The 15,258-nt window shown below is 40.7% G+C and overlaps 1 protein-coding gene across 2 annotated transcripts in view; it reads right to left on the bottom strand.

The window, feature by feature from the left end:
- The window catches only part of LOC103479434 (cyclic AMP receptor-like protein A), an 18,978-nt gene extending 3,932 nt beyond the window's left edge, over positions 1 to 15,046 (bottom strand). For both annotated transcript variants that reach the window (XM_017303652.1, XM_008433853.2), the window contains exons 1-6: positions 14,878 to 15,046; positions 11,039 to 11,091; positions 8,306 to 8,360; positions 6,424 to 6,480; positions 6,272 to 6,332; positions 1,188 to 1,275 (exon numbers count right to left, since the gene is read on the bottom strand). In XM_017303652.1, coding sequence (XP_017159141.1) covers positions 1,188 to 1,275; positions 6,272 to 6,332; positions 6,424 to 6,480; positions 8,306 to 8,360; positions 11,039 to 11,091; positions 14,878 to 14,949 — 386 coding nt within the window. In that variant the 5' untranslated portion in view covers positions 14,950 to 15,046. The remainder of the gene's footprint in view (positions 1 to 1,187; positions 1,276 to 6,271; positions 6,333 to 6,423; positions 6,481 to 8,305; positions 8,361 to 11,038; positions 11,092 to 14,877) is intronic.
- Between the last annotated feature and the right edge of the window lie 212 nt (positions 15,047 to 15,258).

Below are 15,258 nucleotides of genomic sequence, written 5' to 3'. Positions count from 1 at the left end.
GGTTGGTTGGTTGGTTGGTTGGTTGGTTGGTTGGTTGGTTGGTTGGTTGGTTGGTTGGTTGGTTGGTTGGTTGGTTGGTTGGTTGGTTGGTTGGTCAGATGGATTTTGGGCTTCTACCAAACATCCGTCCATCCTTTACTTTTTCCACACTCCAGATCGGGATCATATTTCATACTCTCGACTCCGTGTCGGAACCCTGTTATCAAAGTTCGGTCAGAAAACAGCAGCTCCACTAATGCCTCTTCTCTGACTCATCTGAATCTCAGTTTCCTTCACCCCACCAAACAAATCTCCTCCCACCGTTCTCMCTCTAGCGTTATRGGACATGTGTGGCTTTGAATCAAACTGATTCTCGCCTCCTACTTTGCCCTTCCAGGGCGCACATAAAGCCATCTACTCATGAGTTATATCACCATTATATTGTCTGGCTTATTACTAATCAATGCAGGAAAACTCCCATGGGTGGTGGCGGTAGGGAACCCACTCTAAAGCACATAAGGTGTTGTTTTTTACCCCAGTGAAAGTAAAAACATAACTTGTAATGAAGGTGGTTTATTTTTTCTGCCTTCAATTTTTGTATATTTTTAAATGTGTGCTTCTACCAACAGAGCTGGGCACCAAGTATGAAGACTGAGGGAATATTACACAGACACACACACAAACGCACACACAAAGACAAATTCACACTTCGTTGTGAAAAGTGCTCATGGGAGCATCAGCGACCACAACACGGAGCCAAAAAGCGTGAAGACGAGTGGGCACACACTGCGCGCACACACACACATTGAGACACACTTAATGGCTGACACTCACTCCCATTTCAATTAGAGTGTCAGCTGGCCGAAAGAGGAAGAAGAGGAGGCAGCGGAGGGGGAGGGGCATGTCTGAGCTCTGTGGGGAGACACATGCTAATGTAGACCAAACACATGCACAAAACGCAAACAMGTAAAGAAGGACGCACTTTAAACAAAACAGGAAACAAATACATGCAGAGTGGGAGACGAAGAAAGCGCCACTGGAAAGCAGATATGGAAATCATTCAGCGATTAATAACTGGTCGGTGATTTAATTCGTCTTTAATGGCTTTTCTGTTGCACGTTTTTCTCCCAGTTTTAAAATCAGCTTTAAAGCATTAAAAAAAAATGTTAATAGGTACTCTTAAAGCGATAGCGGGCCAAATTACTCACTTCTCATATTTGTTGGTGCTTATTTCCCTGACCAGGTTGAGATACAGGTTCAGGGTAATGAGGCAAACCCAGGCCAAGGCACTCCAGTCTGCAGAGAGAAAAACACCAAGGTCAAATTACAGCCCAGCTCGCCGCCACACACAGCGCACCTGCGGACGTGCGTCCCAACACACACACACACACACACACACACACACACACACACACACACACACACACACACGAGCCCGTGTGCGACAGCGTGTGTGCACGCATGCGGGCATGCATGCTTGCGCTCCACTTTTGATAAATGAAGGCCCATTCTGCAGTAATATGAGGGAAACCTGTAGCTTTGGGTGATGGATGAGAGGCGGGAGCTCACGGAGAGATAATGATGAACTGTAGAAACGCAGGAGGAGATAACAGGAGAGAGGAGGATGGGAGCGGGTGGGGAGATAGAGTGGACATGAGTGGAGGAGGAGGAGGAGGAACATTCAATCAGATTGACGCCTATTTTAACGTGCGGGAATAATTCAGACCTAACCCTTTCTGTCACGTACACATTTTATTGTTTTTTTTTWATTATTATTATTCAGTTTGCCACAAGGAAGGCACAACACACAGGAAGCATGCAAGAAGGCACTCTGATCAATTTAGAAAAATCTGAACCTTTTAGTCAACATGCAAGTCAAGTTTATTTGTTCACCACATTTCAGCAACARGCCGTTTCAAAGTGCCTTACCTCATAAAAACATAATTCAGTCACCAATTATGAAACAAGCAATAAAAGTTACATTTTGTCTAATGCCATCATYAAAATGATCGAGCAAATACACATCAAATATGCTAATCAAAAAGTTCCAGTAGTTATGAATCAAAGGCAGYTGATACAASGTGGGTTTTCAACCTTGATTTAAAGGAGTTTGGYGTTTCAGCAGTTTTGCAGTTTCCTGGAAGTTTGTTCCAGATTTGTGGTGCATATGAACTGAAATGCTGCTTCTGCGTGGTTGGTTCTGGTTCTGGGGWTGCAAAGCAGACGAGAAGCAGAAGACCTGAGCGGTYAGGAAGACTGATACAACAAGCAGCAATAAGACGTTGGTGTATTTTGTTGCCAAGTTGTTCAGTGATTTGTAAATTAAGAGAAGTATTTTAAAGTTTATTCTCTGAGCTTCAAGAAGCCAGTGTGATGATTTTAGAACTGGGGTGATGTGCTCTGTCATTGTGGTTTGGTTTAATATCTTTATGCAACTAAAGATGTTAGTATTGGTATAGATTTAATACAAAAAGTGAACACAGTAGCGGCAGTGTCATGTTATGGGCATGTTTTCCTTCAAGAGGAGAAGTCTGTCATAGCTTTTAAAGCCAGGCCAATTTCCTTCAACTTCAGAATTATGTCCTACCTTGTGCTGCTATGTCAAACAAAATCCCATTTAGACACTAAAATTTGTTGTACTGTGGGAAAAAAAAAGAGCACTAAAACTTTTCCAAGTCATTGCATTCAGTACTAAAACCTTTTCTCTACCTTCATTCTTAGCCCCTTCTAAACAGTCAGTGCGTGCCTCTGTTTATTCGAATACAAGCGAGCACAACCCATAYGGTACAGCACCCACACTCTTCTCGCGCTTAAGGAGCATTTGAAATGAGCTATGTCTAAGCCAGAAGCGGTATTATCACAATAAGTCACAATTACTGTCATTGCAAATGTGCATTATGTAACCAGAAAGCAGCCGAAGCCTTTCTTTAGCTTAACGACACCGAGCTCAGCCTCGCCACCTGTCCGGGCGCTGCCCTCCTCCCACCGTCTTCCATCATTCCAAGCACATTTAATAACATTTGGTCCTCGGAGTTAAAAGCTGATTTGAGTTTTGCTTCTCCAGCTAGACTTGCTGACGTTCGTGCCTCCAACTACCCCCTCCAGCACCGACCCCACTGGCTATTATGCTGCATGATTCAACAATCTCGGTTAATAATCCGTCATGACAATTAAGGCTAAAGCCCGAAACGCCACTTGTGCAGTAGAAAAAAATATTCTTCCTGGAAAGTAAATTTGGCTAAAATTCAGAGAATCGTAGTTTTAGTTTCATCTCTAAAGGTTCCAGGTAATTCTGAGTTACATAGCAACGTACCACTCCGTCATTGAACTACAGCCGTCTCCTCAAACACAGGATGATGATGAAACACCGAGATGCCTCATTCAGGGCGTCTCAAGGTCTGACTCACCGACGGTAAAGCAATTTCTGGCACAGCTGAGAGAACACTCCAGAGAAATGCTGGTCTAGCCACTTCCTTAACGTCAAATGTWCTTGAATTTTTTTTAAGAACATAAAAATGTTGGAAATGTCACACACATCGCCAGCAAAGGGAAAGCACTTCTTAGTGTACTCTTATCATCTTTAAACAACACTAGTGATCTAGCAGTTGGGTAAAGCACGCATTCTCTCTCTCTCTCTCTTTTGTTTTTAACTCTAAGTCTTAGTTTTTTAGCAACTTTTCAGGTTTAAATGTTTTYTTTAATGYACGCCTAACATCACAGCATGTTACAGAAATTTGCACACTATTTGCGATCTTTAAAAGCAACAACAGCACTTAGTATTCCAAGAATGAGAACAACAAAAAAACTAGGTGTGAGCTGGATACCGTAGTCTAAAAAAAAAAAAAAAACTTTCCATCATGCTACACCACGTCCACCAGAGATCTCACTGTCTGTACTTGAAGTGCCTGTTGCTGCACACTGCCTTTGAGATTCCTACAAAACATATTCTACCTTTTTCCCCACAAGTTCGCAGAAAAAAAAATGGCTGCTTGCTGATATTTTCCGTCATAAAAAACATGTATAGTCATGGTGTGAAAAATGAAAGCAGAGTTGCAGATCAATCTCTTAGGGAACAACATTTTAAAACAATAGTTGGAAAGCTTCAGGGAGCAGGACTGTGCGGGCTTGCTACCTGACTAATTAACCAGCTGACATCAAAACTGACATCAGTAAAGTGTTACTTTATAAAGAGCAGAATGGCAAGATTTTATTATATTATATTAACTGTATGAATGAATACGTCACATTATTTCACCAGAAGTAGGGATTTTTTTTACACTCCTTTAAATAAAAGCATTTAGATCACATTATGCAAGTTGGGTTTAAATTGGTTGTAAAAACCGCATTACTGTGAAATTTTTTTTGTCTTATAGTTTTTAAACTGTGAGAATCTCATTCTGGCTCATGCCCTGACATGGCGCCGTAATACTTGATAGGAGCCTGCCAAGAAAGCAGYAACATCCGATGACTGCAGACGAAAGCACTTGTAAGCCTTTTGAACAGTCAATTTTATAATYGTGAGAAACTGCCCTTCTGTCACCATTATCAACTTSCACTAACTGCCATATTATTGTGCACAACTATCTGTAGCCTAGAAACTACATCTGAAATCCCTCACGAAAGTCGTCACGGAGTTATATTGAAAGAAAGTTATTTTGTCATAAAACTTTAAGCAATGACTGCTTGATGTGATGTGCTAAAGAACATAAAACTATGTGAAACTTAAAGCTAAGCAAAAAGAGGCCAACTGTTCATAAAGTAAAACTGAATTGTGTGAAATCCTTACAAGTAGTCTGTATMTTACCAGAGAAGCTTTTTAATAATCTATTTTCTGTTAAGTTTCTGAGTTCCTGTTTGTTTTAGATAGTGTGTAATTTGCTGCTAACTGGGTCATCATAAATCAAAAAGTAACRAGGCAAAAATGACACTGCATTCAAGCCTGCACCACTCAATAGGCCCATGGTAACATTGGAGGAGCTGCTGAGATCCACTGCTCAGGTGGACCTTTCTGTCAACAGGGAGGCCATGCACTCCACATAATAGGCTTTCATAGAAGAGTGGTCCAGTTTGCAGTTCACCACAGGTCGAGGGAGGCAGCAAACATGAAAAAAAGTGCTTTGGTCTATATACAAAATACCACATTAACACTGCAAGTCACCCTGAACAAACCATCTCCACATGAGATGGTCCCTGAACAAACCATCTCCACATGAGATGGTCCCTGAACAAACCATCTCATGCTGTCTGGGACTGGCTTTGGATGGAGTCAAACACGGGAAAACACTGAAAGAAAACCTCTTGGATGCAGCAAAAAACTTGAGAATAAAAGGAAGTTCAGACCTTAATTCAATCCAAGTGAGGATCTGCAACAAGACTTGAATGTTCACAGATGCTCTACATCCAATTGCTGCTTGAGCTATTTTGCAAAGAGAAACCGGCAAAAAGATTTAGCCCCCAGATGTGCCAAGCTTGTGCAGACATACACCAAAAGACTTGCAGCTGTAACTGCGGCAAACAACGTGATTCCACAGAGCCTCGACTCACTGGGCTGCACGCACCTTCTTTGTAAAGGGATTTTTGAAAATGAATGTATCTATTTTCTTCCGATTTAAAGTCATGCACGACTTTGTCTTGATCTCCCCCATAAAATTCGCGATAAAATACATTAAAGTTTACGATTGTTATGTGACAGACTGCGGAAAAGTTCAAGGGGGGGATGAATCATCCTGCAAGAAACTCTACAGTTTTATTGATACCATTATCCTCCTCTGCCTTTTGAAAGACTAACCAGCTCAAATTTGGGTTTACATCTAAAACTGTTATTTTTGTTGTCGTTTTTTCTGGAGCCACTCTTTTCATATTTGTTGTCCGTAAACATCAAATAAATCAGACACAACGCCGACATCTGAATGTGGACATGTCGTGCCCAAATGCAAGACCAAAAATTTAATTTTCACTAGATTGCTAGGTTGGTGCTCCTCAAGCAATAAGCCACCAAGAATTTTGTCCACAATAGAGTTACGAAGTTAAACCAGAGTCTTCAACTGAAACCATCAGTTTACTATGTAATAAACTCACACAATGACCCGCATCATTCCTGGAAGCAACTCCCAACTTGTTTAGGCACATTTTGCTCAGGAGCGATAAAAAGGAAATGACAAAGCAACATTATTTGCTGCGGTGATGTACGAGCTCGGCATCAGACATGTGTTAGATCGCAGCTATTTTCTCCGCTCCCCGCTCGGCTCGTGCAAAGCCGTGCCAGCAAGCAATTAATTTAAGTCTGCCTTACCGAAGTATGTCAGCCACCAGGCCTGGAAGTTGCAGAGAGATCCCTTCGGATGGGTTTCGCCCTGGAGAACGAGCGAGAAGTAGCATGGGAAAGCATTTTAAAAAAGGCTCAGCCACAGTCTGCTATGAGTGTAACAGACAAGAGTAACTCACCATGACATATGCTACGCTGTCGAAGAAGGCGGCTACAGTCAGGCTGAGAATCATCTTCTGCGGCGTGGAAATTTAAGAGAAAGACATGAAGAAGGAATTTCAAATGTAACACCCTGAGTGAAAATGCCCGAGTGCATTTATGTTCGCGTATGGAGGAGGACAAATTATAGCCAGAATGATCCCTAATGCAGCCGACAGCTCGGCGTAGCCGCGCTTCTGCTCATTTTTCATATAAAAATCCCATACTTTTAAAAGAAACGCATTTGCCGACTTCTCTGTCCATTTCCTTTTACCACTTTCAATTTCTAAGGTATAAGCGCAGAAGTTCCCTATGAATGAATTTTCTGCTGGGACTGTAGCCTGACCTCTGCCTCTGACTGTAAATGTGCCTGCATACATGAATTGTCCAAATTCCCTTAACCTTGCAGGAAGGGGTTGCCCATCTTGAGCAGTCTTTGGGCGAGAAACGGGGCACACACTGAACAAGTTTCCAGTCCATCACAGGGCCTTGACCCACACACAGTTAAGGGCATTGTAGAAAGGCCGATTACCACCTGACAGTCTATGTATYGCTATTTTGGAGGAAGCCGGAGTACGCAGAGAGACCCTGCGACCTCCATGCAGAGCCCAGATGCATTAAAACACACAACCTGTCTGTGAGGCAACAGTGCTCCCCCACGTTTAAATACAGAATCTGCAAAAAGGTGATGGACGGAGGAYGGATGGTTGGATGGATGGACAGAAGGTCAGAAGGAAGGATTAATCAGAAATGGTTGGATGATTAGAAATGGTTGGACAGCTACGTGGTTGGATGGATGGACGGACAGACTATTTATGATACCACAGGATATGCTTCATACTTGTCCAGGAAGTCTGCTGAATGCCATCTCCGTGACAACGCTGGAAAATTATCACAGCAGACGCAGATCTCCTGTTTCCTCTCTGAAATTGTTCATTTTATGTAAAACAAATCAATAATCCGCAGACTACAGGAACCATGGTACACACCACTCATATTTTCCTGCAGCGGCGGTAATAATCTGCGGCTGCACACAGCGAGAGAAACACGTGCGTGCACACGCGCACACACACACGCAAACACACACAGAGCCCTTTATCAATTCATGTCTTGCAGTGACCCTGCCAAGGCTACGGAAAGGGGGTGTGGGAGAGGGATGGGAAGACACAATAAGCGCGCAGGAGGGCCTTGAGAGCACTAAAGACTACTGACTGACAGATAACCTTTTCAGAGAGGATGCAAGTAAGGAGAAGGTTTATGTTGTATAAGAAGAGGAGGAGGAATGAGATGAGGGGGAAGGGAAGCGTAGRGGGACGCGAGGTCGCTCTCAGCAATGTGGTCYGGAGGTAATGAGTTTCCGTCGGAGAGCTTCACGCTAAACTGTCATTTACTTCAGATTACAAGGATAGCKTGCCGCGCTGCTAAACCAGACGGACCCGCTGGACCGGGTTCAGAAAACACAAAATCCTGAAGCTGCACGCTCATAGCAACGCCGCAAACAAACTCTCTATGAAAGCTAAATCCCTTCGATATAAAGAAGACGGAATCGGAAGCGGGAGAGTAAAAAGGTGGGGGAAGAAATCCATAAATATTACGTTTATTTAAACAGCTTCGCTTGAAGAGAGGGGAAGTGGGTGGGGGGAAAAGAAGCTCGGGACGGCAGTCGCTATCACAGAATGACCGTGAGTCAATTAACACCCCCCGATTCATTAATCTGTGCATTTTAATTGGGTTCAATTACGCCAAGATTTACCATGGCTAATTGAACAGATTTCCAGTGGAAATGGAGCAAACAGAAAAGAAAAAAAAAAAAAGAGAAAAAGAACCGTCGGAGAGGCAGCATGCAGTGTAGTGCAAATTTACCTGAGCCAGGGAGTGATAGCGTCGGAGCAGCCAGATTACAAACAGCATGAAAACACTGAGGAGAGGAAGAAAAGAAAAACGATAATGAGATTCAAACACTGCAGTATTAAACTTCTATTTAATTTAATAATAACTTTTAAAATAAGGGTTTTATAAATACCTTCGCTCTGGACTGGGACTTCCAGAGCGAAAGTAAAATGAATCTTATATTTTCAACTTAATCAAGAAAACAGACAGGAGCACCCTCCATGAGCATTTTATGCATTATTAAGTTAATATCACACCTGACAGCGCTGGGTGTGGCGCATACACAGCACCGGAAATCAATCAACCATGTTAAGATTTAAAAAGAGCTAAACGCTTTATGAATATAGAATTTATGGCATGATTAGTATAAAGGTTAAAACTTGGTTGTAAAGGTTAATGTCATGATTAACTCCTCCATCCGGGCCGGCACACCTCAGATCTATAACGCAAATCTCATCCGAGCTCATCGGATGGTATCCGGTTCTTTAGGTTATTTTCGAGGAAATGCACAACTGTTTAAGTGTMGGAATGTTTCCAGATGTTTAGGCTTTAAGCCTTAATGAGCACTTTTTTCTTTTATTGTTCTTTTTGTTAAGACGCTTTTTTTCCCCGAAAAGCTTTATTTACCTTGTTACTTTTTATTGCTTGTTTGTTGCAGTGCAGCCTGAAATTGTAATAAATTGGCTGCAATACGAATCGTTTGCAGCTGATGTCACTGAAACTTGCAAACTACGGTATGCTCCCTTTAAGAATGACATCAATTACTCCCGAGATGACATACAATTTATTTACAACGGCCAAGACAGGTACTGCCACGTCCTTAATGAGCACCGACAATTATCACCCAACCACTTATAACCGTTAACTCCTCTTTGTTATTTTGTCCTTAATTGTCCCTTTTATTGGGACCCATGGTTAACATGTAATGGCGTGTAAATAAATGAATGCTTTATTGCAACGGCATAATCTCGCACCGACAATTTTAGAATAAACCAACAATAATTTGAGTGGCAAGAAAATCATGTTAAGAAATAATCTTAATCTTAATATTTTGCACACCCCAATTTCAGAGTCTCAATCACAGATCTAACATATCCGTTTACTACACATGCTAAATACGAGGTCCTTTATGTTTTCTTTAGGAAGGAAAACTCAACAGCTCATTTAAGAAACACAGCACAAAAGGTAYGAACATTTTGGTTGCCAGATTATTGCTTTGCAGTAGCAATGCTTCTCGTTAAAAATAATGTACTGTTTAAAAGCCTGTTTATTTCCCTTGAAACAGTAGAAAAGAAAAGAAAAGAAAAAAGCATTTCTGGTTCGAGAAGCAAAACTGTGCATAGTATAAGAGTTTCAACCATGAAAGCATCACAACTTAAACTTTTACTGACTTTCTTTGATGCTTGTTAATTGGATCAGATAAAGTTGGACAAAGACTTTTTTTATTTAGCAAACAGGAGGTGTTGTATTGCTTTGGAGAACAGCACACAACCGCAATATCCTGGCACCTTCTCTTTACGATGGTCACCAGATTGGCATCCCTTTTTTTCAACCAGCATTTAGGATGCGTTACTCTGACACAAAAAGTCAAACTCAGAGAACCTGACTTCATCCCGGCAGTGGGGTTGAAAGCAAGACTGCAGTCCATCGTCTCAACTCCCAAATTCTGGATGTAGTCTCTGATACTCCCTTCTTCAGGAAGGAAAGCACTGTGACTTCTAGAGGGAAAGAGTTCAGTCGCYAAGAGCTGGGATGTGAGATTACAGTGGCTGAGGAAAGTCACCTGAACATTTCTCTGCGTTGTGATTCCCTGGGCGATAAATCGGTTTTATCGATTAATCCAATTAGTTTTTTTTAAATGCTTGGAAAATCAGGATTTTATTTGACTGATCGTCGGGTTTCAATAGTTCTGAGTGATATCAGCACACCRAGGGCGGCCATCTTGTTTGACAAKCRTGCTTACAGCTTCTGTTTATTTGGACTTTGAATTCAAGCCACCTGTACCACAAAATTTGAGGGTCAGGCTAAGGTATGCTTTTAACAAAAATAAAGTCATAATGTTTCTGGAATATATTAAAGTGTTAATATTACAAGAACAATGAAGAATAATCTTAGGAGAACTCGAACACGAAAAATAAAAAATTAATCCAAGCATTTATTTTTTTATGAAAAAACTTTTTTTCTCATAATTTTAAGATGTTTTTCTGGTAAAATCGCATCTTTATGCTGCTAATAATATGACTATATTCTCATTATTTAAAAAAAAACTCATACTCTGGCCCTAATATTCTGCCGTCCAAATAATGTTTTAATGGGATGATCGAGCCACTTTTTGAAAATATTCCTTGTCATTTGCAATTTCTTCTTTAGAGAATAAAAAAGGATTAAAATTGAAAATCGGACCCGGTATAAAACAATTGAAGGTTTTATTTTGAAGTCATTTTGTCCAACCTACGTCGACTGCTTACGTTTCAGTAAGACGCCTCCCCACAACATCCCAACGCCTCCATCGAGACCTATTCAGTATTGGCAAATAGAATTTGACAAGTTGTTAGTGGATGCAACCCCCTCTGCTGATTAACCCATTACAAATGTTGAACCATTTACAAAGGAAATAAACAGGCTTTCTAAATTGGGAAAACACAAATCCCCGTTACTTTTCCGGCTCTGCTAATTTGACAGAATAAAAGACAGGGAAATATTCACCATCCRACTAAGGAGAAGGTTCCTGTGGCTCGTTTTACTGATAAAATCACCGCCTGTGAAACAGAAACAATTGATTAGTCCACGGCTCACRACATATTAAAGTGGTTGGCACACTTAACCGTGTGTTTTGCAATTTGTTTCAGGTAAAGCCCTCTGGAAACATATTCGGAAGTGCGGAGAAAATGCTGCGCTATCATCATAATAATCACGAGCTCAGACGCCAACAGGACGACAAGACTGCCATTTGTTCCAGCTTACCTGTGTGTGTGTGTGTTTGTGTGTGTGTACGTGTATGCAAACACACCAGAGACTGGGGAGGGATTGCAAAATTAGATTTGCACTCAGAGTACTCCAGCTCGCTAAGCATAAACAGCTGCAATGTACTGACACCTGAGACGTGTACTCAAAGGTGTTCGCGGATGTCACATCCACACGAATCCGACCTATTTTGCCAGGCAGCAAACAAAGAGGGGGGCGGGGATGCGGGGTGCTGGTTAGTGACAGCTGAGAGACACACGACGTACAGRCGCAGGCAGATGTGATAATGAGCAGAGCTAGGAACCAGACGCTTTGCGTGTTTGCTAAACTCAAAGGATAGTGGCGCGCCGAAATGAAAGGAAAAGCACCGAGGAATGAAGAGAATGAGAAGGCTGCTACTCRGTCCGGCGGGCTTCGGGGAAAATGAAAAGGCCAGCAGACGTCTCGCATGCAAAGCAGAGAAGGGCATGCCCACGCGCTCAGATCTGGAACGTCGCTGTTATCRTGTTACACGCGGTTAGCAGCAGTGTGTGAGGAAAGCCGCATCGTCAACAAGCAAACAAAAAGGAAAAAACATCCTTCGATCACTTTGATAATCTATATAAAGGCCTGGGGGGGGAAGCATCACTGCAACATGTTGCTGTTTTTACAAAACATCTATCTGTTGAATAATTGAAAGACCTTCCATATTTAGAGATGCACTGATTCAATATCAGTATCGGTCCCAATACTGGAAGAAATTTCAGTATTGGGACCGAAACTGAATCGGTCCCAATACTGAAATTGGGACCGATTCCAATTTCAGCCTATGGATCTACCCTATGGATCTACCCTATCCATAGGGTAGATCTATGGATAGATCTACCCTTATGAATAGATCTATGGATAGATCTACCCTTATGAATAGATCTATCCATAAGGGTAGATCTATTCAGTCTAAGTCTATGCTTTGTGCTCTGAACGGCATCATGGTATAAAGTTATTTATTGTACATGTTTGAACAAGATAGGCAACCTATTGTTTTTGTCAGTTTAAGTTTTATATATATATATATATATATATATAATTAGTCTCACATTCGCTGCTATACTCCTAATTGCACTGACTGAACAAATTAAAGCTGTGTTCTTTTTACATGTTTGGCCAAGCTTATGAAGCTACCGGTGTATTTAAGTGTGCTGCACTAGTGCAGAGTTATCAAATAAATTTGTAATTCAGTACATTTATGTATGTGTTTAAAAAAAAAAGATGTTTTAAGTTAATTCAGCACCGTTTTTCTGTATTGGATTGGCATCAGCTGATACTAAACCTCAGATATCTGTATCGGTATTGGAAGTGAAAAAAGTTGATTGGTGCATCCCCAGTAAACATGGAGGGGTTGCTGGTATCAGGGGTTACCAGGTTACATTTTTAAAAGTAGCTAAAAAAAAAAAAAAAAAAAAAGGCTGCTTAACAAAACTGATCAAAACTCAAATGAATTATTTTGAAGTCAGTTCACCAACTGACTCAGTCCAGATAACTTAGTGATGTTGGGCGACTGGGGCATCTGTGTGCCCCACATGTACTTTAACCATCCCACCTCATGATGGTAATGCGATACATCTACGGGGGCATTTACTGTTTACAGTGTCTGATGGCCTTCACTGTCTGTCTGTGTCGTGTGTACTTTTTTTAAATACACCAACTTCAAGAAAGTCGAATATTTGCATAAGAGTTGCAGRACTGTCTATCAAACTGAGCCAAAATAATCTCTAATGGATGTTTAACATTTTTCTTTCAGCATATCTATGCACAGYACAGTATTATTTAATTCAAATAGCAGCTAGGCAGCAGCCATGACAGAGGAACTCTTAATTCTGATGTAAGACATTTCTTGTGGTGCCGCTAAGAGGTTTACATACGTTTAAAACAAGAACTGGGATCGCAAGTTTAAATGTATTGTGAATTTTCTCTGATCCAAGCAATGCTGAACTACTAATATTTACATACAACCCCCAATATATATTCGGGTAAACATTTCTTGGAAAGTTACAGAGACACCAGGTACTATTTGTAAACTTCAACAAGCTTATGTAATAGATCTGGCTGGATATTTAGAGTGCTCCTTCATCATTCCTCCGAACCCTTGTGCAATGGTATTCCTGGAAGCAAGAACAGAGATCGTCAGTTTGCTGGTGCCACCACCGTGCTTGATCTTAAGGCCTCTCTAAATTTGATTCCTCTAAATCTGAGCCATGTACTTGTGGCCAAAAAGCTCAATATTTGTCTCTTGTAATCAGTACAGTTTTATCTGGGAGATGTTTGGCTTTGTCCATGCAGGTAGCTGAAAAATTTCAGACATGCTTAAAGCTTTTTTCTAGCTTAGTGCCTTCAGAGTCCATGTTGATGTAACAGCTGCTTTACTGAAGACAGCAGCACTTTAGCAACTTTCCAGTTCATGATAGGCTTTAGTAGCTCTTAGGTTGTCCCTGAACATCCCAAGTGATTTTCTTGTTTGTCTGTTTGGGTCGGCTATTTAAAACCTGGAGAAGTTGATGATTTGGGAAAAAACAAAAAAGAAAACAATCCGTCAGACCCATCAAAACTGGATTTGGAATGCTTCCTGAAAGTCCTGCTTAAAGCCGCAACCCCAGTCTTTTTGAAAATATTTAGAATATGCTAGAATGTCACGTCGGAGCCAGAGAACCAACCTATTTATATGACTGCTACCATATCTGATTGTTAAAGTTCAAATATCCATCCAGAATTATGACAGATACTCAKAATAGCAATAATAATATTTATTACTGTACTAATTATTAATATCATTATAATCGTTAAAATCGTACATTTAGTTTTGAAACAGCGTGGATTAGAAAGAAATTCTAAATAAGTTAAAAAATAGTGCAACCTATTCTTGTATTTCAGTTTTAATTAAGTTTTATGAAAAATAAGTCAAAATCAAATGTCTGAATTAATGGTGATGACTGTGATGTACAAACTTCTGACAGGAACTGCATTTGTGAACGAGCTTCACACAGCTAATGCGATATATTCAAAATCTCAATTGTGTGAAATACAGAACTAAACTTCAGTGTCATCGTGTTTCTTGGACATGGATCAAATCATTCACTTCCTGCTGCTAATGAGCTGTTAGTTATTTGTAAACAATGGATTCGATACAAAGCTATGACGCTAATAGCTCCAGTTACAGTATTAGTTTGTTTTGTACCCCATGTTTGCTGGGTATTTTAACAGATCGATGTCTTTTTCAGGGCTAATAAATAACGCTATACCTGAAAACWGGCGCTGATTCAGTGGGATTCCTGTCAGCAACGGTGAAATGATGCTAATTGTTCAGGATGGCTGGCAGCTCACTGCTATTATTAGCATGAGAAAACATGCAGCTGTCAAGCTCCGTTCATCAGTTGGCCAACTGATAATTACTGACCCCCCCCCAAAAAAAAACAAAACATCATTGATAAATAATACTCGTGTTAATAATGACAATAATTRTCTACTACAAACTGACAAGCAACGTGATTATGTGGCTAATTAGCTCCAAAGCTAAAGCTACTGCTACTCTAACAGTGGCTACTTACACATCGATTGTCCTTTGAGGAGGAGTTAAAAAACACGCAGCGTGACTCGTTATTTAAACTCCGAGAGTCCATTTTAAGACAACACTTCTTTAAAATAAATACTTCTGCTCAGCTTGTTATGGTTTGGTTGTAGCTTCCCTTTTACTTCCTGTTACTACCGTGCGCGCGAAGGGACATAAAGGGTAACTCTCCCAGTATGTGCATGATGAAACCCTGTGTGACATGAGGGAATTTTTTTTCTGTTCAAACATACTTTAAATATTTTTGGGTTATTTTGAAATTCCACTCAGAGGAAGACATTTTATATATTCAGCATTTAAGTTTAGAAACTTAATTTGTTAAATAAAATTGTCCTAAGAATCCTGACCTAAAGAATTTGTA

Source organism: Poecilia reticulata, linkage group LG2 (genome assembly GCF_000633615.1).
Source record: "Poecilia reticulata strain Guanapo linkage group LG2, Guppy_female_1.0+MT, whole genome shotgun sequence".
NCBI lineage: Eukaryota > Metazoa > Chordata > Actinopteri > Cyprinodontiformes > Poeciliidae > Poecilia > Poecilia reticulata.
The sequence above is the reverse complement of the archived record's forward strand: the minus strand, read 5'-3'. Positions and strand labels throughout refer to the sequence as shown.